Below are 27,853 nucleotides of genomic sequence, written 5' to 3' on the forward strand. Positions count from 1 at the left end.
TCAGAACGGCGGCCATCTTGCTAAGGGGGAGCAAATCGCGCGCCTCTTTTTGTCGCGCCGTGATGATGTCGGGGCTCCGCTCTCCCGAGCGCCACTGCAGCGTACAGTACGGAGTAAGTAAGCCCGCGTTCGTCAACTGAAATGCAAATATATTATTGTGCTGTGCTAGGCGACGTTTCGGGCAACGGGATCCATCGCAGCACGTAGGTCGGATTAGCGGATAACAGTTTGAGGAGGAGGGGTGGGGACAGACGGGAGTTAACCACGAAAACGGGTAACGCCATGGAGCCCGGATAACACAACAGCAGCAGCAGCAACAACGCACGCAAAAAAAACCCAACACAATGCTTCCCGATGAATGCTTAGAGTGGCGTATGAATCGTTACCTCTTGGCTCATAGACGAAGCAACCCGTCAACTCGTCGAAACCCGATCGCCCACTCATCTGTCCCTGAACAACATGGCCGCTGCGGGCTCGCGGCTGCGCGGAAGCCGCCGCCCCCGCCGCTGCCGCCACCGCCGCCGCCGCCGCCGCGACCGCTGGGGTCCTCGCGGGCTCCGGCACCCACACCGAGCACCGAGATGGCGACGGGACGCGTGCTGCTGTTGTCGCGCTGCCTTGGCCGCCTCGGGACGGCGCGTTCGCCCCGCTCGGCCTGGCTGCCGGCCTGCGGGAGCGAGGCGAGGAGCCCCGCGCGACGATGCTCGGGCTCGCTCCGTGCCGGCGTGGAGAGCACCGCGGGGAGGCGCGGCGTAGCGGCCGGCGTCAGCCAGACCGGCGGCGCGCTCGAGCCCGGATACTCAGGCGAGTGGCCTCTGTTCGGTCGTGTGCGTTAGATCTGTCGGGGTCGCTTCACTTCGGTCAACCCCATGGGCAAACTTGGTTCTGTCCCGTAGCCGGCCGCCGCAGCGAGCCTTCCGACCGACACTTTCACGTGGCCTCAAGGTTGCACCTAGCCTGGCACAAGCGCCGCAGTGGCTAATGGCGGGTGTTCTTTTCGTACGATTTTTGTAGTGCGCGTAACGGCGGGGTTGAACAATGGACTATTTGTATTATTCTGCGTTAATTCGAAGCGTTTTGTGGTGAAGACACGCGGGGGTCGGTTAGCACGTGCTTTGCGGCGATGCATGCGCTGCTCAATGTCACCCTCTTGAGGGCCCGTCTTACGTCTCCGGCTTAAGAGGAAGATGCGGATAGTAAGAAGCTCCTCGAATTTGTACTCTGCGTCGGTAGAGTTCTACATGTACGGTCACACACATACCTACACATCCCAATGTTTGCTTTAGAATACGTACAGGGGTAAATCGTGTCTTAAAATCCGGAGATTACGGCAAGCCACTGTGCTCTCGGAGAGAAACCCAATAGCCGATGGGTTGGGGGTCTGCAGCTGCTTTTGATGGGAATTGAGGGGGTTGGCGTTTGATAACGAACGTTAAACCCGATACGTCGATGTAGTTTTTACTCCCGTACGAGGATGAACGAACGGGCTATAGAGGTCGAGATCAGAGCTGCCCTCCCCTGCCATGAACGGCGCTCGTCGCCGGCTGCTTCCATCGAAGTTGTCCTCTTAGACTCGCAGGGGTGGGGAATGACCGGCCCGCGAAATCATTTGGTGTGGCCCTGCCAAGGCAACCGCAGGCGGGACTCGAGAAATTCAATAAATCTAGGGAGCAAACCTGGAAAAGCAGTTGCGAGTAGCAGCAACATCGTCAATACCAGCGAACATCATCAGCACACGCCTCGCCATCGTCAATACCAGCTAACATCATCACCACACGCCTCGCCATCGTCAATACCAGCGAACATCATCAGCACACGCCTCGCCATCGTCAATACCAGCTAACATCATCACCACGCGCCTCGCGAAAGAGAAGCAGTTCCAGCCATCGCATTAGGGGCGAGTTAATGAAACGTTTGACCAAATATAACGGGCTAATTTTTAAGTTGATAATTTCGTTTTGGCCCCGCGAATAATGTTATAAATATCTAAATGGACCTTGGCAGAGAAAAACAGGTTCCCCGCCCCTGTCTTAGAGGATGCATCCCTCTTCCCAAGTCTCGTTTGGTGTTCTTCTGCCAGCAGCGACTTTTGGGTTTTGATACAATCTGTAATGTTCGGGTACTCTGTGTGCGTGTGTGATTTTTGGCCCTCTTTTGGATGAAGATAGCCCAGCCTTAAATAGCGTACCCCCCCCCCCCCCCTGTAGAAGGTTCTGTATCTTAAACGTCTTTATCACCGTACGTAGCCAACCGTGCCAGTCGGAGGTGCGGGAAGAATTCTGCAACACTGCAGTCATAATGCTTATTAACTTCAAATGATGTCATACCTGTCAACCCATACCGTTTACCCGTATTCTTGTACAGGGAATTTGAGCTATCAAGTCCATATGGCGTCCAGCCGTTTCAATACGGGGGAAAAACACATTTGTGTTGATCTCTTGTGATGGCACTTTCTAGGATGAACGTTGAGATTTATAAAGGCACGGGGTGACCAATAAGGTCTGAATTGGTGTGTAATAAGGTAGACACTGATAAGGGGTTGACAGGTATGTCATGTGTTTTGCATACTGTGGATGCTACCAAGATGCAATGGTTTGCACACATGATATGCAAATCCAGAGGCGCTTGTTCGATTCGAGCTCACTGAGTGACAGTTAAGCAATGTGCATTAAAATCCTCTTCAACCATATGCATGTATGGGGGCGCCACAGTGGCGAGATGTTAACTCCATTACCCGGTATACAGGAGGCGTGTGGGTTGGATCCCTATCCCGACCCTGACGCCTTTATAGTTTGCATGCTCTCCCCGTGGTCGTGTGGATTTTTCTCCGGGTCCTCCGGGTCCTCCAGATTTCCCCTCCACATTTTATATTCAACATCACGCGTTTACAGTATTTGGCTGCTATATATTTCCACATAATAAGCCACTTTGTTGAGCTGTCATTTGTGGCCAGCTCGCTTATGAAAAAAAGCTACATAGCTCAGTAGGCCTTACCTGGTAAAATTAAAAGTGATTGCATTATGTTGAACTTCTTTTGCACCGTAGTACGTAGCCAGTCGTGCTAATTGCAGGTGCAGTGGAATGACAACAATCTAAACACAAAAATCAGTTCTAAAAATACAGCAATATACAGTACGGTATTGTGAATGGGTACACAACAGTCGGTCAACAGGACACGTGTGATGGGGTACAGTGTGAGTACGTTCATCTCTCCAAAGACATCTGGCCAGTGTGGAAGAGCAGACTGGACATCTGTGAAAAAGAGCGTTATAGCTCAGTATAAATTAATGTTCTGATTCTGATAGACGTACTCATGACTCTCTACAGGGGCTCTCTTATGCTCCCTCTAGTGGAGGCATCTCTGCCAGCAATGTTGTGAGCAAGTAATTTCAGGGCTGCACCTTTCCCTTTTGTACACGATGTAAGTTAGCGTTTGGATGCGAGTGGTATAGCCTTAAGAACAACCTTTACCTTGGTTACCACCTACCATTTTCATATATGAAGATTACATTTGAATTTCAAGCATTTTTGCGATACACACAAATATATTCGTTCTCATAGACAGTGGTTGAATCAGTCTGTGCTTGGTTAACTTCCATAGGTTGAATATTATATTTCCGATCTCAAAGTTTACAATTATATCATTGGTGATATTCATCATGCTGTTCCATGGATATGGAATTCAGTAATGCATTCACTCTGTGGCTTAGCAATGTGAACTGCCGCTCATCACCCACACATTGTAACGGGAGAAGCTGCTTAAATTCCATGTGATTAATATTTGCACTGAACACCCACAGATGAGCAAGAAGCCTTGCTTCAAGAGTTCCCACTGCCTAAGGACCTACTGAGGACGGTGCTGGAACACGTTGCGAGTGGCACCACATGCCCCACCAAACTCTCCTACACCAACTACGATGGGAGGCTCAAGGTGCAGTGCAGATTGAGATGAAAGTTGTCGAGGCCTGGCAAATATTCTGTTTGAAGTTGGCTGTCTTTGGCAAGCTTTTACTTTGACCGAGATGGAGATACTTTCTTGATTGATTAACACATAAAGCTGATTAAAATTCCTAATCTTTGTAATATTTAAATTTAATCATGTACTGTATTGCAAGTTGAAAATTGTATTCTAATTAAACACTGCTAGGAAGCTAGCTATTAATTTGGTACATAATTGTAGTTGTTGGATTAAATAAGGACAGCATCCATCACTTCAACTGTTTTTCTGCTTAATTGACTCAATTTTTTTTAAAAAATACGTTTTAATACTGTAGGTGCACTTGTACCAACTATTATGCTGTGCATGTATTATGTTGCTAGATATATGCACATTGTCAGTGATACCTCTATAAATTGTATTTCATTGTGAGTCCAAGGATAGACTCATGCTCGATCGTGCTAATTACATTTCTACCATCGTATTGTCTAAGGTACCCATGGTGGCAAGATGTTAACTACCCCGCCTGGTATTTAGGAGGTAGTGGGTTCGATCCCGACCCTGATGCCTGTATATTTGGAGTCTGCACGTTCTTCCCGTGGCTGTGTGGATTTTTCTCCGGGTCCTCCGGTTTTCCTCTCCACAATTAGAAACCTGCGTTTAACAGTATTTGGCTGCTATCAATGTCCACGCGATAAGCCGCTTGGTTGAGCTATAATTTATGGCCAAGTCACTTCTGAAAAAGAGACGTATAGCTCGGTGGGCCTTACTTACCTGGTTATAAAATACGAACGGTTTCGTTTTATAGTCTCAAAGATTGTGGGACTGTGTGCTTTACCCCGCAGCGGAGCGTACTGTCGGTGCTGTGGCCAGTGAATCTGCGCACTGAGGGGTTTGGATGGCGCAAGTTGCAGGCTGAGAGGCATGCTGCTGCTCTGGCCTGTGCTAGGCTCAAGGTGCTTATTCGTGACTCCTAACATTTCATGTAACTCGTTCTGTGCATTACAGGAAATTTCATTAGTTATAATATCTATGCATATCTGTGCAGATTTTTTTTTTAAAAATTTCTCCTGTAATGCGGTTGTTTTGATCTGATTTGGTTTTCTTTGTCATGTTTGTGACCCAGGTCACATCTTGAAAGTTAGACTGTTCTGATCTCTTGAGTTAAATTAAATTAACTAAACTCAACAACCCCCTACCATTCAGATGAATTATCATTGTCCGGTTCATGATGTTTGTATTGTTTCTGGGTTCTTTTGTATTTTCTGTAAGATTTTGTTCATTATTTTAAATGTAATAGTATATGATTTGGACAAATCTCAAAGCATACATTTTCACGTGCACGATTCAATACATGTATCGTGAGCATACACAGAAATTTAAATGAAATGCGTCCGTACATGAATTTTCTTAACATAACCGAGTAAATCTTTACTTAAAGCTTTCGTGACTGCAGGAATTAATATTCTTTGGGTCTTTCGGTAAAATCACATGGATAGGTTCAAAGAAAATAACAAAAAACTACATTTCGATCGCAACACAAGTGGTCATCATCGCTTGTGTTGCGATTGAAACATTGTAGTTTTTTTGCTATTTTCTTTGAATCTATCTACGTGACTTTCCTGAAAGACTTAAATAATATAACCGAGTAACTATGCCCTTTCTCAGAACACACCCTGATCTCAGGTCGTGACATGTTTTGTTCGTCATCTTGAAAAAAAAATTTGCACAAATTTGAAATAGAAAACGTTGCATTCTGGCCTATACAGGCATTGGTTTTAATGCATTGGCACTGTGTTGCAGGAGCAAGGGTGGATCTCTGCAAACAATAAGCCTCTGAGCTGTAACGAATACCAGGCCATTGCATCCCAGCTGGGTGTCCCAGAGGACCAGGCCAACAGCCTGGCTTTGATCCCTCAAGCAGGAGATAATGCAGACATGGGAAGGTACCAGAGAAATAACCCTTCTGGCAGAGGACATAGAGGTGCTCAATTCCAGAGGTAGGTCCGAGTCTACAACATTACTGCCTTCTTCTTGAGGTTGTGTTTGCTGCATCATAACTATGAGTAGTTTTTAATGCTTTCCAACTGAGGTTGAAAACAGCAATGTGTTATCATCTGTACGAGGGGCAGGGGGGGACATGATAACTCGTATAAAGATGACCCAATATGAAAAATAAACTTTATTATAAGGTTGTGATGTTATTAGGGACTTCCCTGATACAAAACCGATCATATTGATCAAAGGGTTCACTGTGCCCTCCCTGGCAGAGCCACTATCCGAACCTCATCTCACAAGTATCTCTTGCATGGGCATCCACTTTCCTATGGCAAAATTACCCTATCAACTAAATCACCATAAATGTCCTTAATTTCATCACCTCTCAGAAGCTAAGCAGATTGAAGTCTGGTTTCTGACTGGGATTAGTGACCACCATGGTCGCCCAGGTGTTATAGGCTCAGGTCTATTCAGATAGCCATGTGATTGCTGTGCTGAGCATCACCCCCTTGTGTATGCATGGGTTTTTTTCCAGGTTATTTAGTTTACTCTATGTTAACACATATATGTATGTATGTTGAACTTCTTTCGCACGTACTTAGCCAACCGCCCTTATGTTGGCCAATCATTCCAATGTAGCAGGACCCTCCTGCGAAAAAGGTCTTGAGGCTCATGGAGGCTTTGTTGAGTAAATAAATTAGAATCATTAAAAGCATCTTGCTTTCCACTCAAAAACACGATTTACTCAGAGCTATGTGGTGCAGATGGTGAAGTCTTTTGCAAAACATTGATCAGTGAATGTTGCACACATTTGTTAGTTATTGTTGTGTTTGGTGAAAATAGCAGCCGTTTGCATTTGTTTGTATTTCTCTGAAACGTGACAAACGATATAATAATATATATATAACTTACGCAACCTGGCCAGATTGGAATTGACAACTCTTGTTCCTCGTAGGACAAGAGAGCAGGTCAGCCACGCTTCGGAGATGGCCGAGTTGATGCAGAAGTTTCCCAATTCCAAGACGCTGCTCTTGTCAGTGGTGCAGATCGCCACCGCCTCCCCCTCTGCAGAAGTGAGTATCATGCTACTTTTTTTTGCACTTTAGAGATTTTCTAACACACTTTAAAGATCGTAACGTGATGAGCAGCGTAGATTATTTTCCGCAACGCGTGTTCCACAATTACTCTAGGTATTCACCAGATAATTAGATTTTACATTAGCTTTATATACGATAGGCACGTTTTTCATATATGGCGGATGGAGTGGTACATGCTAACCACTGTTAGCCCGCTTCACCCTTGAGCCCGTCCACTAGAATTTGATTCCCAGACATGGCTAACATCAGTGGCGAGTGATACCTGAACCAGTCCTGCGCTTCCTCTTTTTACCAACATAAACTGATGACAGTGGTGAAGTATGGTCAAAACCTGACTGACGTGACATGGTGAGAGCTTCATCCATTGGTGGATTGAGTGGCTGGAAATTATTGTTTGTTTTTTATTTCAATCTCATGCATGGAATAACTTAGGGTCTTATTCATTCACTACATAATGTAATTTTTCCTGGCCAGACCTGGTGTGAATTCTTTGCTGGAACACCTCTGAGTATGTTGCCGACGGCAGCATGAAACCCACTGTGAACTCTTTAATCACAGTATACAGGAGGTCGTGGGTTCTATCCCGCATGCATTTTGGAGTTTGCATGCCTCTCTCCCCATGGTCACATGGATTTTTCTCCAGGTCCTCCGGTTTTTCCCTCCACATTTAGAATCGACGTCACGCGTTTTAGCGCAATTGTCTGCGATAAATTTTCCACGTGATAAGCCGCTTCATTGGGCTATCATTTGTGGCCAGATTGCTTCTGAAAGAGCTATCTACCTCAGTGGGCCTTACCTGGTAAAATACGAATATTTTTTGCGTATAGTTTTAGAATTGAGCAGCAGTAATGCCTGTAAAATGAAATGTCTGCTGATCTAACTGCACTCTCTACCTGCACTCCGCTGTCCCTCTGCAGAAGCATGTGCGTTTCACGGTGACGGAACAGCGGCCATTCGAGTGCCACCTGCGTCTTTCGTGGCCACAGGACATGGTGTTTGTGGCGCACGCTCCCAAGAAGAACGAGGCCATAAAACGGGCCTGCGCAATGGCGTGTGCCGCTTTTAAGGTTTGAGCAGCCGCCAACCTGATTGTGTTCAATGAGCTTTCACCCTCGGGAATAGCCGCGCTGGACCATTCTAACAAGAGCCCCTCATGGCTCGTTTCTTGTCCCCGCACTCCACAAGAGCGATCATTTATCATGCTGTATTATCAAAAACAGTTTGCTGGCTGGCGGGAGGGAGGGAGGGAGGGAAGGAGGGAAGGAGGGAAGGAGGGAGGGAGGGACGAACAGACGGTCATGTCCAAAGGATGTGCGCATTGCTAGTTTATTGTGAAGACAAGTAGTTTATTCTTGAGTTAGGTTATGCTATCCCGAGGCAAAATCTGTTATTTTTTAATATTCTGCAGTTGTGTTTTTATAGAAACACAGCTCTGAATTTGACCATAGTGAGAGATGCCACTAACTCTGGGTGTCTTTTGCACCTTGACCCCATGATGTCACAACTGGTATTGAGGGTGGCCTGGGTGAAAGCATGCGGATCGCTTAGCAAATGGAGTCACGTGAACGACTGAAAGAAGGCTGCCATGGGAACTCGAGTCTTGCCCAATTGTCCAGCGTGTGAACTTGCGTCGACTTTGGAGCATGCCTGCGACTGTGCATTAAATCGTTTCGCTTTGTGCTTATAAGCGATGCATTTCTATTTACGTGATGTGTTTCATTCATTCCCTCATCTTTGCCCCCACAGGAAATGGGGTTGTTGGACAGCGGCAACCGCCCGCTGAGAAACGTTGATTACAATAAGACGGCGCTGCAGGACATGCACGCTCAGCACCGGCGACCCACTCCCATCAGCCTGCTCCCAGCCCTCGCCACACGCCTCCATGACTTCCTGCTGCAGGTTCAGCTTGCAATTAATTTATAACCGGTGACTGAAGAGGAGTGTTAAGCAGCATGGGAGTGAATTTTGTTGACTGCAGTACGCACTGTTGGAAGTTGACGGAAATGTCCAATAAACCTTTGTGGTAATGCTTCACTTGACAGTAGTTCACACAGGTAGATCTTATCATGCTCACTGAGTTTGTTTTTATAGGCTGGGATATTTTATTGCTCCAGCTTCCAATGCTGCAGCGAACCTTTATGAACGCACCATCTGGTGCAGAGTGGACAATAAAGATCTGAATTTATTTCTGAAAATGTAATTTAATAGCACTCTCCCTCCCTTCCTGATGCACGTTGTAGATCTCCAAGCAATGATTTAATCATAGCCTGCTTCTCAATATGGAACAGGATATAGAGGATAAATTACCGCCGGGATATCCAATTATTTAGTTAATTTATCAATTTATCTACTGATTTGCAGTTGATTACTACTCCCACGTGTGCTGCTGGAAAGGAAATGATGGGCAGAGCATGGTGATATCAGCATCATCGGCCTCGTCACACTGAGCAGTGCTTAGGGGTCCCTGCCTTCGAAGGGAAGGATGTGGGAACATTTAAATTTTATTTTAGGCACCTGAGTAATTGATCACGAAAAAAGTAGTTCATTACAATTTTTGGTCAACCAACTAATCCTCTCGCCATCAGGGTTCATTAGATTAGTGGCTTGACAGGGCTGTAAACTGTTATTATTGCTTATGTTCCACAGCGCAAAAATTACACGCAGTCCTCGGAGGCAGCGCAGGTGCTGGGTCCAGCGGAGGAGGGCGAGGAGGAGGCGTGTGTGCGCTGCGTGTTCACGGGCCGCCCCTACAAGCCGTTCACCCCGGAGCAAGCGCAAGAGCTGAGCGAAGAGCTGCTGTCGCGGTGGCGCGCCGCCAACCCCCCCGTGACCCCCGGCGAGGACCCTCTGCCCATCCTGGACTATCGTGACGAGATCTTGGCCGCGCTGGAGGCGGAGGACAGGCGGGTGCTGATTGTGGCGGGCGAGACGGGCTGCGGCAAGACCACCAAGATCCCGCAGCTGATCCTGGAGAGCATGGTGTCGCGCGCGGGCAACGGCGCCCACTGCAACGTGGTGGTGACGCAGCCGCGGCGAATTAGCGCCGTGTCAGTGTGCCAGCGCGTGCGGCAAGAGCTCGGACCTCACCTGCGCAGAAACATCGGGTACCAGGTGCGTGGTGCTCACGACACTCGCGTTTTTTTCAGGATAAAGGGCATCCTCGCGGCAAGCGGCGTTTTGGCTAACCCATCGAAAAAAGACGGTTACTGCATCGCGTGCGTTCAGATGCGCTTCTGCGGCCGTCTGGAACTCTCTTCCAATATAAGGAAGCTTCTGGAGATATGCACTTTTTAATCTGAATTAAAAACTAATTTCTTTGAAGCTGTTGTCGTATTTAGTTTGTCGTCCTTCCCCCACACCTCTGATTCGCACAGTTGTATACATATGGTGCAAAATAAATTATATATACATACAGGCGGCATGAGCAGTCTGTTAACTGCTTTTGTAGTATAATCGTAATTTCAATGTACGTGTACAGCCCTTTTGTCATGATACATGCATTCATTCATTCATGCACGTAAGAATCGATAATTAACTATTTATCCAATGTTTATTTAAATGATGATATCTTACATTTAGGCAAATTGAGTTAACAAAATAGAAACATTCATAAAAAATAAACATTTTATGATAAAAACGAGACTAGCATCGATTTTTTTTTTATCAAGTCACAACCACCATATTGTGACAGTTCATTAAATCGCTGTGAGGCTAGAAGGGGTTAATTTATTGCATGCCCACCTAATGCTGTTGCTAAAGTGACCAAACTTGCTGGTTTTGCCTGAATGGTCCCGTTTGATGAATGGCTGTCCTTGGCATGCAGAAGCATTTGAAAGAAAAATGGGATTTTGTCCCAATTGAAATTTCCTGGCCTCTTGCTCGACTCATGATTCAGACAAAGATTGGGGCTATATGGGTAGTAAGTGGGGCTGGCAGTGGAGTAGGAGTGGCCTATGAGCATTAGACGTGACCAACATTAGAAAAGGGCGAGGCAAGTGGCTGATTGGATCTGGCAGCCCTTACGCCCCTAGACTTAAGAAAGTTACTTCTGCCTGCTCAATATTGATGGCTGAGCCTGGCACGACTCAAAAGAGGTCCCGGATTGTTTTTCCACCGTAGCATCAGAGCCGTGCCATTAATGTCACATTTAATTAACTGGTTGAGTCACGTGTAGATGATGGAGTGATGACGCTGTGTCTTCACAGTGGACTGACGCCACGTGAAATTAACGCTGAATTTTTTTCTACTTGGTCCTGGGCCAGAATCGGATGTCTTGTGAGGCCACGGTATTGCAGTTTGGTTTTGGCTTAGCTCGTTAAATAGCCGGTGGAAAACCACCCCTATCGTGAGGGCCACACGCTGGCCTGGCTTGGATGTTCTAACAGAAAAGGGGTACATGTGTCCCAGTTGAGCCTCCCAGAGATGTGGTGATGTTTTGGCTTCCGCTACCGCCGATGCCGCCGCGTCGGGTAGGTGCGCATGGAGAGTTCTCCTCCCACGCCGGGGGGCGCGGTGCTCTTCTGCACCGTGGGCATCCTGCTGCGCAAGCTGCAGAGCAACCCGGACCTGCTGGGCGTGAGCCACGTGCTGCTGGACGAGGTGCACGAGCGCGACGTGGGCACGGACTTCCTGCTGGTGCTCCTGCGCGATGTGCTGCGTCGCAACCCGCGCCTGCGCCTGCTGCTGGCGTCCGCCACACCCGACACGCAGCGGCTCGCCCAGTATTTCGGCGGTGCGACGGTGCTGCGGGTGCCCGGCAAGCTGTACCCCGTGACGCCGTACCACCTGCGGAACGTGTGCCAGCTCATGCAGCGCCACCCGCCGAGCAAGGTGCGTGCGGGGACGGCGCCACTCGTCGGTCTGTGCCAGTCACTCGGTTTCCGTTGAGGAGTGGAAGTGATTCGATTAAATCCGAAGTTGTCCTCTTTTCGTTCAAGTAATTTTTAATAACATTTCACTGTTTTGCAGAAAGGAATTGTTGTTGTAATGCTAACACCAGCAGACCATGTGACAGACCGATGCATGTGGATGGACTACAGAATGCCGCATTGTAACCCGTGATTATGTAGCATGCGGACAGTAGTCTAGTTTTTTTGGATTTTTGTCATTTTTCCTATTTTCACGATAGTCTTTGCGGGATAACCCAAATTCCATCTCCCTCGAGTCCAGCCTCAAGAGATGTTACTGTATACGTATGTGTTGGTGTGCGTGCTTGTATGTCAGTGTGGCACGTGTACTTGGACAAATATTTGAACGAGGCTACCAAGTGGATCTATATAATTGTATATGTATATTTGCATGACACACACGTATCCAGTGTGGGTGTGTGTGTAACACATTTGCGCGTGTGGGTTTGTGCTGTCCCATAACCCCGGTGTGCAGGATTCTGATGACCCCTCGCCCGACCTGGATTTTGTCACTGAAGTCGTGGAGTTTATCTGCTCGCGTGGCACGCCAGGTCCACACTGCAGCTCTCTCATGACAAACACATGGAAAATATTGATACCGACCTCACCACTAAATAACGAATCATACGTGTACACTAGGGGTCGGTGGACCTTCTTCGGTGTAAGCAGAAAAATAATTGTGACTGGAGACATTTTACAATGCAGTCCCTTGATGAAGCTCTCAATATTAGTCAAAAAGTAGTTGCTAAATATGTGATTATTGTCATTGTGTAACTAACATCAGTGAAATGTATCTGTTATGTGCAGCCCTTAATTGATATGTAAGAACTTATATTCGCTTATTTTCATGGATAAGTGGGGTCCAGTGGCACAAGAAAATTACACTACTCATTCATTATGAGTCAGGGGAGCGATGTAAAGAATTCATCCTATCATCCCCTTTTTCCTTGACCTGGAGTGGTCGATGCAGGCACTAACTTTAACGCCACACTACAAAACCACACTGCAGGAGGTGATGGTTTCTAATCTTGACCCTGATGCTTGTATGTTTGGAGTTTGCATGTTCTCTCAATTGTTCTCTTGAGTTCTCAAGTTTTTCCCTCCACATTTAGAATCAATATAATGCGTTTAATACAGCGGTGGCCAACTGACGTCTCTCGAACTGCATGTTTTTTTATAATCCACCACAGTTGGCTCTGTCGAAGGGGCATAATGTAGAACATACGATCAAAGTATTAAAAAATAATGAATGTCTGCCATACTGTCCCAAAAACTCTCAATATATAGAATCACATATATACACTTGACTCTTTGCAGAATTCATCAGTACTTTTTGGCTCTTGGTCTGTTCCAGGTTGGCCATCCCTAATTTAGAGTATTGGCTGCTATAGCATTTCCACGTAAGCCACTTCATTCAGCTATTGTTTGTGGCCAGGTTGCTTCTGAAAAAAAGCTAAATAGCTTGGTGGACCTTAACTGGCAAAATAAGAATAGTTGAGTTTTTTAGTTTACACAGCCCCACCTCCAATTAGCACTGTTGTCTACGTACGGTACTAAAGAAGTTCAACATACAGATATATGTTGCCTTGAATAGGTGGTGATATCTTTGGTAATGTATTTTCTGCCTGCACTTGTGCTCGGCTGTGCCAGCTGTAATGCTGTAATGCTGTCATGCTGTTGTCTACAGGGGGAGTGCTCTGTTTCTTGCCGGGCTGGCAGGAGATTCGAGGGGTGATGGACAGACTCTCCCAGCGTTTAAACAACCGCTTAGACAAGCACCTTATTCTGCCAGGTGAATCCCTTTTTTGTCTCAAATGTGCTGTCGGTATCTTATCCTCTGACAGTGTCAATTCAAAACTTTTTAATCACCCCATGTTAGATAACTGTCTGCAGAAAATGATACCACAGAATTACCTTTGAGATTCCTTCAAGTGACCTTTTTCATCTACGATAGGGGAGAGCACTTTTCTGGCGTGCCCTGCTACATGGAAACGTCTTCGGCATGGCCGTCAGACCAACAGAGTTAGATTCTTGGAGGTAAATTTTTGCCAGTTGTTAAAAACCTGATTTGAGGCATTTTTTGCGTGCAGTCATGGATGGCTGTGGTCATCAATTCACCACACTTGAGAACCAAGTTTAATCATGAGCGAAGTAAGCTTTAATTAAAAACCCAGGATCTTGGCAGTGTCAGCCCAGTGCATTGACCAGTGAATCATGTGGCTGCCTACTAAATCCCTTCGTCATCGAGAGGCTAGGTCTACTCCATATGTGTGCAAAGTTTTAAGTCCTTAAAGATGACGATATGAGAATTGTTTTTTTCCCCTTTTTTCTGGCAACAAAAAAACACCTTTTACAAGGAATCATGCCTGCATTAACCACAATGCTTGTGGTCAGAATGCAAACAAAAAACATACTCTGATAATATATGCATTAAAGCTAGATTCGAAGCTTTCGTGACTGCAGGAATTACTCTTTGGTTCTTTCGTTAAGTCACGTAGAAAGAAATTAAATTAGATAATAATAGAATATGACGTTTCGATTGCAACACAAGCAATCGTCATCAGGTACGAATGAATGAGAAAACAAACCTAGTAAACTTGGAAATATAATACAATACAACACAGAGAGTCGGCTAACATAACAGTCAACACCCTACCTGGTTGATTACGTTCTTCCAATGATTGCTAAATTTGAGAGAGAGACAAAACACAGACACGGAGACACATAGACAGACACACAAGCAGAGAGAGACTCACACACAGACAAACAGAGAGACTCACACATAGGCACACAGAAACAACGCCTATGTGTCGAGGCCTTAAATAGAGAGAGAGGGGCGGGGGCAGAGAGGTGGGGTGGGGTAGAGAACAATGAGAAGAGTTGTGTGGAACAGCTTGGAATCTAGATTTAACCACCTCTCCGGTGCTTGTTTGTTTCACACTTAACTTCTAATTTAGCAATCTTTGGAAGAACGTAATCAACCAGGCTATGCGTTAACTGTGTCTTAACCGACTCTGTGTTGCATTTCATTACACTTCCTAATTTTACTAAATTTTCTTTCTCCGTGCTTGTTTGTTTAGATGTCCAGTGTCTAGCTCCTCCGTCCTCTTTGGGCAGGCCGTGCTTGTTTGTTCCACACAACTCTCTCATTGTTCTCTACCCCCCCCCTCTGCCCCCCCCCCCTCTATCTTTATTTAAGGCCTTGACACATAGGCGTTGTTTCTGTGTGCCTATGAGTGAGTCTCTCTGCTTGTATGTCTGTCTATGTGTCTCCGTGTCTGTGTTTTGTCTCTCTCTCAAATTTAGCAATCTTTGGAAGAACGTTAATCAACCAGGTAGGGTGTTGACTGTTATGTTAGCCGACTCTCTGTGTTGTATTGCATTAAATTTCTAAGTTTACTAGGTTTGTTTTCTCATTCATTCGTACCTGATGACGATTGCTTGTGTTGCAATCGAAACGTCGTTTACTATTATTATTTAATTTCTTTTTACGTTACTTTACCGAAAGAACCAAAGAGTAATATATGCATTGTCTTATATTATATTGGTCCACACCTTTTGTACGCCTTTTGGCGTCCTCTGGTCTAACACCGTTTGAGACGAGGCTAAAAATAAAGCTGTCTCTGGTGTGGACCAATCAATTTCAAGGACAATGCATATATTATCAGAGTATGTTTTTTGTTGGCATTCTGACCACAAGTATTGTGGTTAATGCAGACATGATTCCTCGTTAAAGGTGTTTTTTTTTGCCAGAAAAAAGAGGAAAAAAACATTCTCATATTTTGGTACTGGCAAAGGAGGTCCCATGATGACAATATTGCTTAGTATGTCATTTTAATTTGATCGGATTGTATTGCAGGCTGAGGCCAGAGGTTTCTATCACTCTCGTGCATGGTACAGTAATCGACATAATGCAGAGGGTCAGGATTATGATCAAGAGGTTGTTACGGCCAGTGCTGTTGGTGCCACCATGCCTCTCCATCACTTCCTTCTCCTCGATCCAATAGTTTTTGGACGTTAAAATCTGACTTCAGTTAGAACAGGCTGGAAAAAAAAAATATCCAACAGGAAATGGGAATTGTGAATTCTTTCGCAACTGAATATTCTGTTGCTGAAGAAGCTGCCGGCAAGTAGAGCGAAACGTCAGGCATTGTGCCGACCCAACACGTGATACAACCCAAAAAAAAAAAAAAACACATCAAAGAGCTGTGAAGTGCGAATGCGAGAACCTTTTTGGAGCAGCGAGATGAATATTGCCGGCCGTCTCCACGTGAGTAAATCCACGTGAACGTGTGATGCTGCGCGGGTGGCGCTACGAGAGCGCTCATGCCAGTGCTGTCCCCACCCCCGTATCCCCCGCGGCCCGCAGTGCACTCGAGCCTGTCGGTAGTCGACCAACAGGCCATCTTCCAGAGGCCGCCGGAGGGCGTGCGCAAGGTGGTGCTCGCCACCAACATTGCCGAGACGGCCATCACCATCGACGACATCGTCCACGTGGTGGACACGGGCTGCCACAAGCTGCAGCAGTATGACATGCGCACGCAGGTACGGCCAGAGCTCCCTCTCTCACTCGCCTGAGTGGTGGCTCCACCTTTTGGATGAATCCCGCTACTGCACTGCGTGCGGTTATGCCTCCCACTCGGTGCTATTGGGCAGGCCGTGTGCGACTGACTGGTGAGTGGGAGTAGAGAGTTTTCAGGTATCGGAGTGCTGACTGTGCATGTGATGAGTGTGAGTGTGTGTGCGGGGTGTCAGGTGACTGGCATTCCAAAGTATCGCTGCAGCACAGGCGAGAGGCGGTGGAAGCGCCGATGCAGCGTGCGTCATTTGTGTTTGCCGCGCGTGTTGACGTAAGCTCGTGTGTGGCCACGCAGGTGTCGTGCCTTGACACGGTGTGGGTGTCTAAGACGAATGTGGTGCAGAGGCGAGGCAGGGCAGGCCGCTGCCAGCCCGGCTTCTCCTACCACCTCTTCTCCGAGGAGCAATTCGCCGCCATGCCCGAGTTCGAGACGCCAGAGATCCTGCGCACGCCGCTCGAGAGCCTCGTGCTGCAAGTGAAGCTGCACACACCGCACATCCCGGTGAGCGGCGGCCCACAGTTATTCCCTGAACGAAATTATTTCGGAAAAATATTCATCGTTGTCCGAGTAAGTCATCGTTACTTAGACAACGATGACCATGAATGGACGAAAATCATCAAACGTGACAATGACTCGGCTACTCCCCAACGAACAAAGCATGACCTACAATGAGATTAAATTAGCTCGTGTGAATGAAGACGCAGACTATGATAATTTAGAGACCGCAGTGTACCGGTGAAGCCCAAAATGGTGATTGGATGTATATAAATAAAACTATGTAATGTGTTCGCTTATTATGGGGAGAATAAGAGAATGACTTAATGTAATCCAGACTAAGACTTAAATGCAAATCCACTGGTTGACGAGACAAAGTCTATGACTAAATTTGAAAACACCAAACACTTGTGGTTGCGCAGACGGGCGCGGATGTAGACAGCCTCCCCAGCGCCCGGGTTGCCACGTGGGAGAGGTGTACTCTTGGTGTGATGATACGATGGCGTCGCCGTTGTGCAATGTGCAGGCGGCACAGTTTCTGGACCAGGCGCTGGACCGGCCGAACAAATACGCTGTGGAGGAGGCTGTGAGCATCCTGCAGGAGATAGGTAACACTGTGTGTGCGTGTGTGCACCAGGGTGGGGAGCGGGGGCGCAGTGGTTAGCATGCTGTTCTATGAACCTGGAGACCCGAGTTTGATTCCTGCTCACAGCCAACCGCAGTGACGATTATCTGAACTGGTCATGAGCCTCCCCCTAGGCCCATGAGTATTTGGTGCGGTGTGTAAACATCACCAGTGGGGGGACAAAGGCGGCTGGGCGTGGTGTTGGCCACCCACCCCCTCGTGTGCCGTGCCGGCCTTCATAGGTGCTCGCTAACAGCACTTGCCCCAACAGTCTATTAAGGCTATACGGGGGATCTTTGTCTTTCTATACACGTCCCACTCTCGGCTTGGCACATCCTGGTCTTGCTTTCTCATTAATACCATATGTGCACTGATGCCAGATATGGTGGCGCACCCCTGCGATCAGCAGCTCAGTACCCATGGGCCGGGATGCCTGGGCACTGAGCAACTAACTGAATATTTTTTGGCAAGGGTTGGTGGATCACGCAGGTCGCGCAGAATTATAAATCTTCCAAACTTTGTGAAATGACCAGGGGATGGCAGCACAATGAATGGATTCCTGAATCTATCTGTGCCATCCTTTGAATGGTGTCCCCTCCTGTGAAGGTCTTATTTGTAATTTTCTCCCACAAGCCAAGCATTCTGTTTGAATTGGTTAAATTACACAATAGAGTTTATTCCAGAAACATTGTTAAGACTCGACTTTCCTGGTTAAATCGCATTATTATTAAAATTGTTGTTTAAGTTCCAAAACATCACAATGTGCTTTAAACATATAACGTTAAGACTGCTTCCTTCATATTTTAAGAAACTTTTCTTATCTTGTATTTACCGTTGTGCTTTTTGCTTCCTGTTCTCTTTTCCCCTCTGCTCCTCCTGTGTTCCTCCCATCGCACTGCCTCATCCAATTTCCCCGTTTCTTATCCCGTGTGTGTCTCGCCTCTTCCCCTCTCCTTTCTCTCGTCTTCCTGCCGCTGCCTTCCCCCTCTTCCGCCTCTTTGCCCCCCCTCCTTCCCCCCCCCTCATTCCCCCCCACCTCCTCCACCCAAGGCGTCCTGATGATGGATGAGTCCCTGACCCCACTGGGCGCTCGGCTCGCCCACATGGCGGTGGAGCCCCGACTGGCCAAAGCCCTGGTCCTGGCCACCCTGTTCCGCTGCCTCTACCCCGTGCTCGTCATCATCTCCAGCCTCTCGCGCGACCCCTTCCAGAGCGGCCTGCAGCAACGTGCGGCCGTCAACAAGGTGCGCGTGGGAGTGCGGCGTGTTCCCTGCCCCCCCCCCCCCCCGAGCTGTGGTCGGCGTGTGGTGTCGCATCAGCCCCTCCCCCCTGCTGCGTCGCCATGGCGATGTGCGCTCGAGTGACTCCGGTCAGGGCGTCAGGACCGTGAAGAACTGATGAGTCTCGAGTGTAACGCATGGCAAAATTAGCGTCGCCGCTAGCTTTTTCATTTATTTGAAATGCCTCTTGCTGTGGGAGTGCTCCTACCTGCCGTGCTTCATTACATTTTCACATCAGCTTCCACCCTGATGAAAGACCTACATCTCTTTAGTGCCAATCATGCAGAAACCTTTTGTATATGTGTAGCGACATCGCTGCACGTCGCTGTGTGTGGCCAACCTGGGAAAGGCACGCCATGCAATGTATTGCCACCACGGACACCACTGATTGGGGATGCAGTACCGGGCCTAGTGGGGCTCGGGCAGCAATGACCGACAATCAAGTAATGGCATCACGCTCTACGTGCAGTGCCAGCCCCTACAGGATAGGGGGCGAGAGTGCCGGCCTCGGAAAGGGGTTGTAGGAGGCCATGGCACTCTGGTTGACCCCGGAGGACATGTGACCGGAGGTGTCTACCCGGGGACCCCCAAAGGGGGGGCTGGGGGGACCACGTGTCGAGTGGAGAGCCTCCTCGAGAGTTCGAGAAGGGGGTCGTCGCTAGGGGCAGAGCGAGCCCCACCACACAGGATAAAAATCCGGGTCCCCAGTGGGACCGGCTGCTTTTGTCTTCATGAAGAAATCTACGTTCTACGCCGGAAGAGGATTCTCCAACACGTGGACCCGGACCTGAGTTGGGGTCGGGTCCGTTGTTGCTAACTCGCAGTGTTAGAGTAGCTAGCCTGGTGGTCCACCACCATAGGTTATCTGGTAAAGGGGCAGTTACCCCTTTGTGTTAATAGTGTTGGTGTTAATGTTAATAAATGTGTTGCCTGAGTTAGTAAGCCTGAGTCTCCGTCCGTACCCACTACGTATGTGTCATAGTAACATTCAGCAAATTGGCATATTACATTAAAGTCTGAAGAATTTACTAAATCCGAATGGATAGTGAGCGTTGTTCCACCTAAACTATCCATAATTACCCACTGAAACAGCGTTAATGCGCTATGTTGTAACGAACCGTGTTTTAAAGCTACCTGGAACACCTATGTTGTTTTCCGTAGCACTCGCTCACAGTTGAATGCACGATCTCAGTTACATCGGCTTGAATCATGAAGGAGGGTAGCCTGCTTTCCTGCTGTCACTATTAAAGCCTTTGGTGTACTCGCGGTACAAGCATGTGTAGGCCTGTCACAGAGACGTCTCTCGCACTCGGACATCTCTGCTCCTGTCCCCATTCCAACAATGGCGTGCAGTAACCCTATTGCGTAGTTTACCCATTGCCACCGTGGGCGATTGGTCGCCCTCGCGTCACCGGTAGCGCATTCGTCCCACATGCTTGTGTCGTCCCAATGTGTTCGCAGGCCCGGCGGCTGCTGGCTGGCGAGACTCGTAGCGACCACCTGGCTTTTGTGAACGCGCTTGAGGAGTGGAGGCACGCGTACGGCGATCGCGCCGACGAGCAGCACTGCGCCTCGGAGAACATGCTGCACCCGCCCGCCGTCCGATATGTGCAGGGCGAGTGACGGCCCCCACGAGCACGCGGCGCCGCGTCACACACGATGCATCACACACACGCACACTGTGTCACGCACGCACACTACATCACGCACGCACACTGCGTCACGCACGCACACTGCGTCACGCACGCACACCGCGTCACGCACACGCACACTGCGTCACACACGCACACTGCGTCACACACGCACACTGCGTCACGCACGCACACTGCGTCACACACACGCACACTGCGTCACACACGCACACTGCGTCACGCACGCACACTGCGTCACGCACGCACACTGTGTCACGCACGCACACTGCGTCACACACACGCACACACTGCGTCACACACACGCACACACTGCGTCACACACGCACACACTGTGACACACACGCACACTGCGTCACACACACGCACACTGCGTCACACACGCACACTGCGTCACGCACGCACACTGTGTCACACACGCACACTGCGTCACACACACGCACACACTGCGTCACGCACGCACACACTGCGTCACACACGCACACTGCATCACACACGCACACACTGTGTCACACGCACACACTGCGTCACACACACGCACACACTGCGTCACGCACGCACACACTGCGTCACACACGCACACTGCATCACACACGCACACTGTGTCACACACGCCGCGTCACACACGCACACTGTGTCACGCACGCACACACTGCATCACACACGCACACACTGCGTCACGCACGCACACTGTGTCACACACGCCGCGTCACACACGCACACTGTGTCACGCACACACACACTGCGTCACACACACGCACACTGCGTCACACGCCGCGTCACACACGCACACTGCGTCACACACGCACACTGTGTCACACACACGCCGCGTCACACACGCACACTGCGTCACACACGCACACTGCGTCACACACGCACACTGCTGCGTACCTGTCAACCCGTATGGTTTACCCCGTATTCTTGTACATAGAAATTGAGTTTTCAGATCCATACGGCATACAGCCGTTTCAATATGGGCAAATACTTTTTTGTCTATTTGTTCGTGTTTCTCCCTTGTGATGGGACTTTGTAGGATGAAGGTTGAGATTTATAACGGCATGAGGTAGCCAATAATAAGGTAGGCACTCATAAGGGCTTGACAGGTGTGCTGCTGTGTCGCTCGTTGCATGAGTACGCTACTACAAAGCACATACGATGTCGTTAATGGTGAATAGTCTTATGAGCATTTGCACACAGTAGTAAATGCGATATTATCAGTCAAGTGAGAGGCACAAATTCGTGCAGTGCAAAAAAAATTCAGCATGCATACATACACACATTTTCAAGACTTTTGCCGACACACAAATTATACCCATTGTTTTTTCCTCCTCAAACAAACAATGCGTTGGGCACTCATTCCTGTTGGCAACTTTCACCCAGCAGGGGACATTTCACATTCCTGTGACGAGTGTCAATCTCGTGTCTCGGACTACCACTGCATTGTACCGTGTTCCGTAACTTCAGGCCAGGGTGCTGAGACAACCTGCAAATTGGAAAACTTAAAATTGCTTTTGAACGGAATATTTATGTCAGGTTTTTGTTGTGTATCTTGCTGTTTCAGGACTGATGAGGCAGTTCTCACAGGGCATTCACGATGCGAATTTAGTGGAAAACACGACGGAATGCCTGCACGACGAGGCGCTGTGCAACGAGTATTGCCGCCAAGCCGAGCTCGTGCTGGGGGTGCTGGCTGCTGCCCTCTACCCCAACATCATACAGGTGCGTGCCTGGACACGCACGTTCACCTCGCACCAGGAACTGGACACCTTACGTACAGTGTTCACCTCGCACCGGGGCCACAGCCACTGTGAACATTGTCGGAGTCCAGATACCCCGAAAATGCGTACTTTTTCACGAATAGACACCTACAAAAACTTCGAACAAAGATCATGGACATTTTTTTACGTGCGTTTTTCTCCCTTCAACAAGATGAGATGAATGCTGAATATGTTCACGATGGAAAACTTGAAATGCATGGTAGAGCATAAGTCCGTAGCGGGTAGTTGCGTAGATGTGATATAATTATAGTGCAGTCGAACTCCTCTTGTCCATTGCAAAGTGGAGGGTGAACGTCGCAGATTTTATCTGTAATCAAACCGATAACCACCGGGAACCATTCGTGAGTAGAACACCTATTTTAAAATGTGTGGCTAGCGTCCCTGCCTTGCGCAGGGGTGGCACAGTGGCTCCCGAGTTGCGAAGCAGCTCGCTGTTTGATGCACCTGCGTGCGTATTTTTTTTGCCCGTTTGCTGTCAATTGTCAATCACGGTTGTGTCCCCGCGCGCTTCTGGACCCCAGCTGCGCTTAGGGGAAGTTACGCGGGAAGGCAAGTTGCGGACCGACAGCCTGGTGTGCCGCACGCGCACCGGCAGGGTCCTGCTGCACAGCAGCACCCTCAACAAGTGAGTACGACCGGCGTGAGCAGAACCAGCAAATACCAAGGCCACTGGTGCTCAGCAGCCAGAGCATTGTTTACACCAGGGTTCTTCAACTGGCTACGTGTGGCTCGTGAAAACTCTTGGAGTGGCCCGCTGAGAGATGTGGTTTGTTGAGATGTTAAAAGATACAAAATGTATATGCTAGAGCAGTGGTTCTCAACCCTTATTGGCTACTGGTTTATCCCCCTTGTTGAATTTTGTTTCAAACCTTGCCCTGACCCAGCATGGTTCTCAGAAATAAATGCATGAATAATGAACATCAATATTTTCACCAATTGTCCATTTGGCAAGGTATCCTAACTAGCTAGGAACTGCAAGTGAATAAAAAAAAATCAACGGACGTTCTACTGATTGCTCTTGAAAACCGATTTGTTTACGATCAATGAGTTTAGAAAAGTATTTCATATAATTCTAGGTTACCATGCGGATTTCAATTTCATTGTCGTTATTTTATATTGGCAGATTCATACATGCTTAGTCGCCAATGACTTATGTATGGTATAATTTCACACAGTTATAAATCACCTCACTTACCCCCTGGGACGTTCCCACGTGCCTCCAGGGGTCCGCGTAACCGCGTTTGAGAATCACTGAGCTCAACAATATGCCTCCTTCCCATATCTATCTTCGCGTGTAAAAAAAAACGTCTTTTTTATATAACCCATCGTCCCTTGGGAGTGCACAACCTCAGCAGCATTGATTCAATACAAGCAAAAGTCTGAACCGATTTCGAGATACAGCGTCTCATCAGTGGGAGTCATTCTTTCTTGAACTAAGTATAATGAGATACAGATGAGTGAGATGTGAGTGAGCGAGAAAGATATAAATGAGAGATAGAGATTAGAGAGTTATAGGTTAGTGGTTACGTTCACAGACTTTCATACATTTCTCAGAGCAATGTGACCCCATGTGTCCAACCATGACTGTGCAATACATTTTTTTGTCAGAATAAGCCTTTAAGTGGCCTTCATTCACAATAGTTGTATATGTCACTGGTGTTTATTGCATGACAGTAATACCAATATTTTTATTCTCATGGCTGGAATTTAGCCAAACTAAGTGAAAAACTAATTTAACACGATGTTTTGTTGAGACAACTTGCTACAGTGAAATCACAGGCCTAGTGAAATCACAGGCCTAATGAACCCAGTGGTGCTGGCTCAGCGCTCTGACTTCAGAGCCACACGGCCACCTCCAGAGTTGTGTTCAACAAACTCAACCACACTGATGCATATTTAAAAAGCATCTGTCTGCTCGTGGTGACCCTGTATGTTCTCATGTGTGGCGTAGGACCGAGGAGGAGTTCCGTAGCCGCTACCTGGTTTATTATAGCGCCATGAAGTCCAACGGCAGGGTGTTCGTGCGCGATAGCTCCATGGTTCACCCCTTGGCTCTGCTGCTCATGACTGACGCGCCCATTCACTGCAAAGGTAATGTGCTGCCTTGAATTATCATACAGTACGTTAGGCAAGCAGTTTAAATATGTACACCACGACTCGGTCCCTGCATCGCGTGCTGTCAGATGCGCTTATGCGGCCGCCTGGAACGCTCTTCCTTCCGATATTAGGAAGCCACTTTTAAATAATCTAGATTGAAAACTCATTTCTTTAGAACTGTTTTTTGTGTTTAGTTTATCGTCCTTCCCCCGCACCTCCCACCACAAGTGTTGTGGTTAATGCAGACATGATTTGATTTGGAGCTTTCGTGACTGCAGGAATTAATCTCTGGTTCTTTCGGTAAAGTCACGTAGAAAGAAAATAAATTAGATAACAGCATACAACGTTAGCCGACTCTGTGTTGTATTGCATTATATTAATAAGTTTACTAGGTTTGTTTTCTCTTTCATTTGTACCTGATGATGATTGCTTGTGTTGCAATCGAAACGTTGTGTGCTATTATTTAATTTATTTTCTTTCTACGTGACTTTGTCGAAAGAACCAAAGAGCAGACATGATTCCTTATAAAAGGTTTCAGTTTGGTGTTTTAACAACTTAACACCTGTTTTGTTGCCAGATTAAAGGGGGAAAACTTATTCTCATACATTTTCACATTCAGGTGGTCAAGCCAGATAACCGCGTCAGGAGCAGCGGAGTAGTGTATCGCTGTAATGCGACTGACGTAGTTATCCCTTTCCCGTTCCGAGACGTCTGCAAGTTTCAGGATGGCTCCCGTTCACCCCTGAATCTCGGAAAGCGCAAACGGCTCAGCGTTTATTTTATTTAGAGCGGCGTAGTGGCATTGTTTTTAAAGACATTGTCCCCACCGCAGAGAACCGTAGCGACATGACGGCACTATGATAGCTGGTGCTAAACCGGGCAACGCGTCCTCCCACGTAGGCTTGTTGGAGCCTCGGTTACCGATAGTTATTCTTCATAATAAAGGTTTTTGGGTTAGATCGCGTTATTTCTAAATGTGCCGTAACCCTCCACCACCCGACACGGCCAATCAGCAAAAAAGTGTCACGTTGACAAAAGACAATTAGTTCACTACTTTAGCCCACCGGTGTGTTGAAGAGTGAATCCACAACATTTACAGTTTGAATACGACGTTTCGCTGGTAATTACATCCAGCATCATCGGGCAATTCGCCAGAATGGTAAAGCCCTCACTACATTTATAAATAACGCGATCTAACCCAAAAACGTTTATTATGAATAATATTGGTCGCGAAAGCCTACGTGTTAAACTGATAGTTATTCTATTAACTGATGACGTACACGCGCGTCAATCGGAACGGGAAAGAGTCGAAGCGAGCGCCACTCTTTAACGGGCGCCCGTCCCCCTTCGTCTTCGTGTGCGGCGCAGAGGGGGACGGTGAAGTCCTGCTGACGGTGGGCGACGGTGACCTGGTGCGCATGGCGTGCCGGCACGAGGATGCACGCCTGCTCCTGGGCCTGCGTGAGGCCGTGCGCTCCATGGAGTGTGAGCTGCTGGCGTCGAGCGAGCCCGGAGCCTTCCCCGCGGACGCCCAGGAAAGGCACAGGCAGTTGCTCGACATCTTGGTGGAGACGCTCAATGCGCCGCAGGAGCCGTTCACAGTGCGGAGCTGATGGGCGTGGCGTTGCTCCTCCTTGGGCTTTCGTCGCTAATTTGGCCCGGCGTTACGCAACTGCTTTTGTTCTGTACACATGTGACCGCTTTTCTTTGGGATTGCGGAGACGTTTTTTTACGCTGAGCTCTGGCTTTAAGTGGTTGATTGCAGGGCGCTTTTTGTTCATTGAGCGCGGTTGTACGTTTGTATATATATCTGCAGGATTTAATCTTGAGCTAAGAAGAAGGCTGAAGAACATTTTAATGAACTGACCACCGTGTGTTTGTTAGTGGAAGGCTGTCATGCAAATGCTGTAAAGCAACCATGAGTGTGTTTTTTCAATAAGTAAAAGATGATTAATGATGATTGAAGCTATTGCTCATCAGTGTATTTTTAATACTCATGCAATATTTTGGTAGAATTACCGTGAAATGGCAGACGATCAAAACATGTCAGTGCCCTTGCACAACTACACATTAGAAGAGCTGTAAGCTGTTACATTTTGTGTCGTCTTAAGTGAAATGTATCAAAAGAATGAGGCTGCCAATCGTGGCAACAATTATAAATGGGTGGAATGGCTGCAATCAGGATATGAACATGTTTGTGATGTCGAGTGCAGTTGATGCCTTGGCTTCAGCCAACGTCGCTCGAGAGGTTGAAATTGGACGACAGATGAGTAAGATTAATTGCATAGCAGCATTAATAGGGTCAAATTTCAGAACAATTCTTCAATACCTTTACAATACCTTTACAAACTCACTGCTCTTCTAACGTGCACTGATACCACCATTATTGATCATGTGATATATCTGCCATCTAGTGGCTAAATCAATAAAAATTATATTACAGTATTGAAAATGAATACCAGTGTCATGCTCCTTTCACATTGCATTTTCTTTCCAAAATTGCAAAGACAGGTTACTGAATTATGAAATGTCTTATTTAATTAAAGTCATTAAAAGTCTTATTTACTTATTGAAATACCACGGCAAACCGATGAAAGAGCACCACTGGGGCATTGTAACACTGAAGAGCAGTTTTTTTGAACTGGATTATTTCTCCCAACTTGGAGAAAATGGGTCTCCACTCTCAGCCCAATTGCAACTTGCCAGGCTATAAAATCTACCAAGAGTGTGATAATTTGCAAAGTCTTGCGCTTATCCGTCTTTTCGTACATGCAACTTCATTGCGTTAAGGCCACAGGTATTCTCGATGTGCTCAGCCAGACGAAGGCGTGACATTAATGATGAGATTCTGGATGCTCCCAGAATCTTTGTTTATCAGCACTGTGTGTTTATATTGTTGGCCGCGTAGACATATTTCGGAAACTGATATTTTTGGACTTTGCTTCTAAATGTTAAGTGGGTTTTTTTTTTTTAAATTTTCCTTGAGCAATCGTTTGCTGCACTGTAATGATCATTTTACCTTAATGGCTAACATTGTTTGGCTTAGCGGAACCCGTCACTCAAAGGACATGCACTCTCTGTGCAAGGTCAAAGGTCAGCTGTCATTGGAATGGTATCAAGAATCCATTAAATGTCACTCTTGTATATATAAAAAATTCAACAAATACAGCTGAATGCAACCGCTTAATATACAGATAGTGTGTTCATCTTATTTATTTGTTCATATCTATATGTTCATATGTTGCTGTGAATTTTATGTAGGTTGAGGTTCATTATTTTAATGTACTGTCATATGTTGTAGAGACGTATCCTTAGCTAAAGTTGAAATACAAAGTTGTAAATGTAAAATATGAAAAAAATTAAAACCACTCACCAAGCCCCTTTCATGTGTCAATCAGTGAACTCCAGTC

At 47.3% G+C, this 27,853-nt stretch overlaps 1 protein-coding gene across 1 annotated transcript; it reads left to right on the top strand.

Annotated features, from left to right (window-relative positions):
- On the top strand, window positions 1–27,820 carry DHX30 (DExH-box helicase 30). Its single transcript, XM_032965931.2, has 20 exons — window positions 1–804; window positions 3,801–3,931; window positions 4,783–4,893; window positions 5,741–5,937; window positions 6,891–7,008; window positions 7,950–8,099; window positions 8,779–8,931; window positions 9,679–10,143; window positions 11,506–11,862; window positions 12,415–12,490; window positions 13,627–13,731; window positions 16,309–16,484; window positions 16,814–17,020; window positions 17,541–17,622; window positions 18,690–18,883; window positions 20,381–20,534; window positions 22,130–22,287; window positions 22,868–22,971; window positions 24,298–24,437; window positions 25,812–27,820. The coding sequence occupies exons 1-20, from the start codon at window positions 345–347 to the stop codon at window positions 26,054–26,056; spliced, it is 3,783 nt and encodes a 1,260-aa protein (XP_032821822.1). The 5' UTR covers window positions 1–344; the 3' UTR covers window positions 26,057–27,820.
- The last annotated feature ends 33 nt before the right edge of the window (window positions 27,821–27,853 follow it).

This window comes from Petromyzon marinus, chromosome 2 (genome assembly GCF_048934315.1).
Source record: "Petromyzon marinus isolate PM22_M1 ecotype Great Lakes invasive population chromosome 2, UKy_Petmar_22M1.pri1.0, whole genome shotgun sequence".
Classification (NCBI taxonomy): domain Eukaryota; kingdom Metazoa; phylum Chordata; class Hyperoartia; order Petromyzontiformes; family Petromyzontidae; genus Petromyzon; species Petromyzon marinus.

What these genes read in the sequence shown, in the direction of transcription:
- DHX30 (XM_032965931.2), top strand. Translation starts at nt 345, where the DNA reads ATGCTTCCCGATGAATGCTTAGAGTGGCGTATGAATCGTTACCTCTTG. An exon ending in GAGCATCCTGCAGGAGATAG is followed by an intron (nt 17,623 to 18,689) that starts GTAACACTGTGT and finishes CCTCCACCCAAG; the next exon opens with GCGTCCTGATGATGGATGAG. An exon ending in TCTACCCCAACATCATACAG is followed by an intron (nt 22,288 to 22,867) that starts GTGCGTGCCTGG and finishes TCTGGACCCCAG; the next exon opens with CTGCGCTTAGGGGAAGTTAC.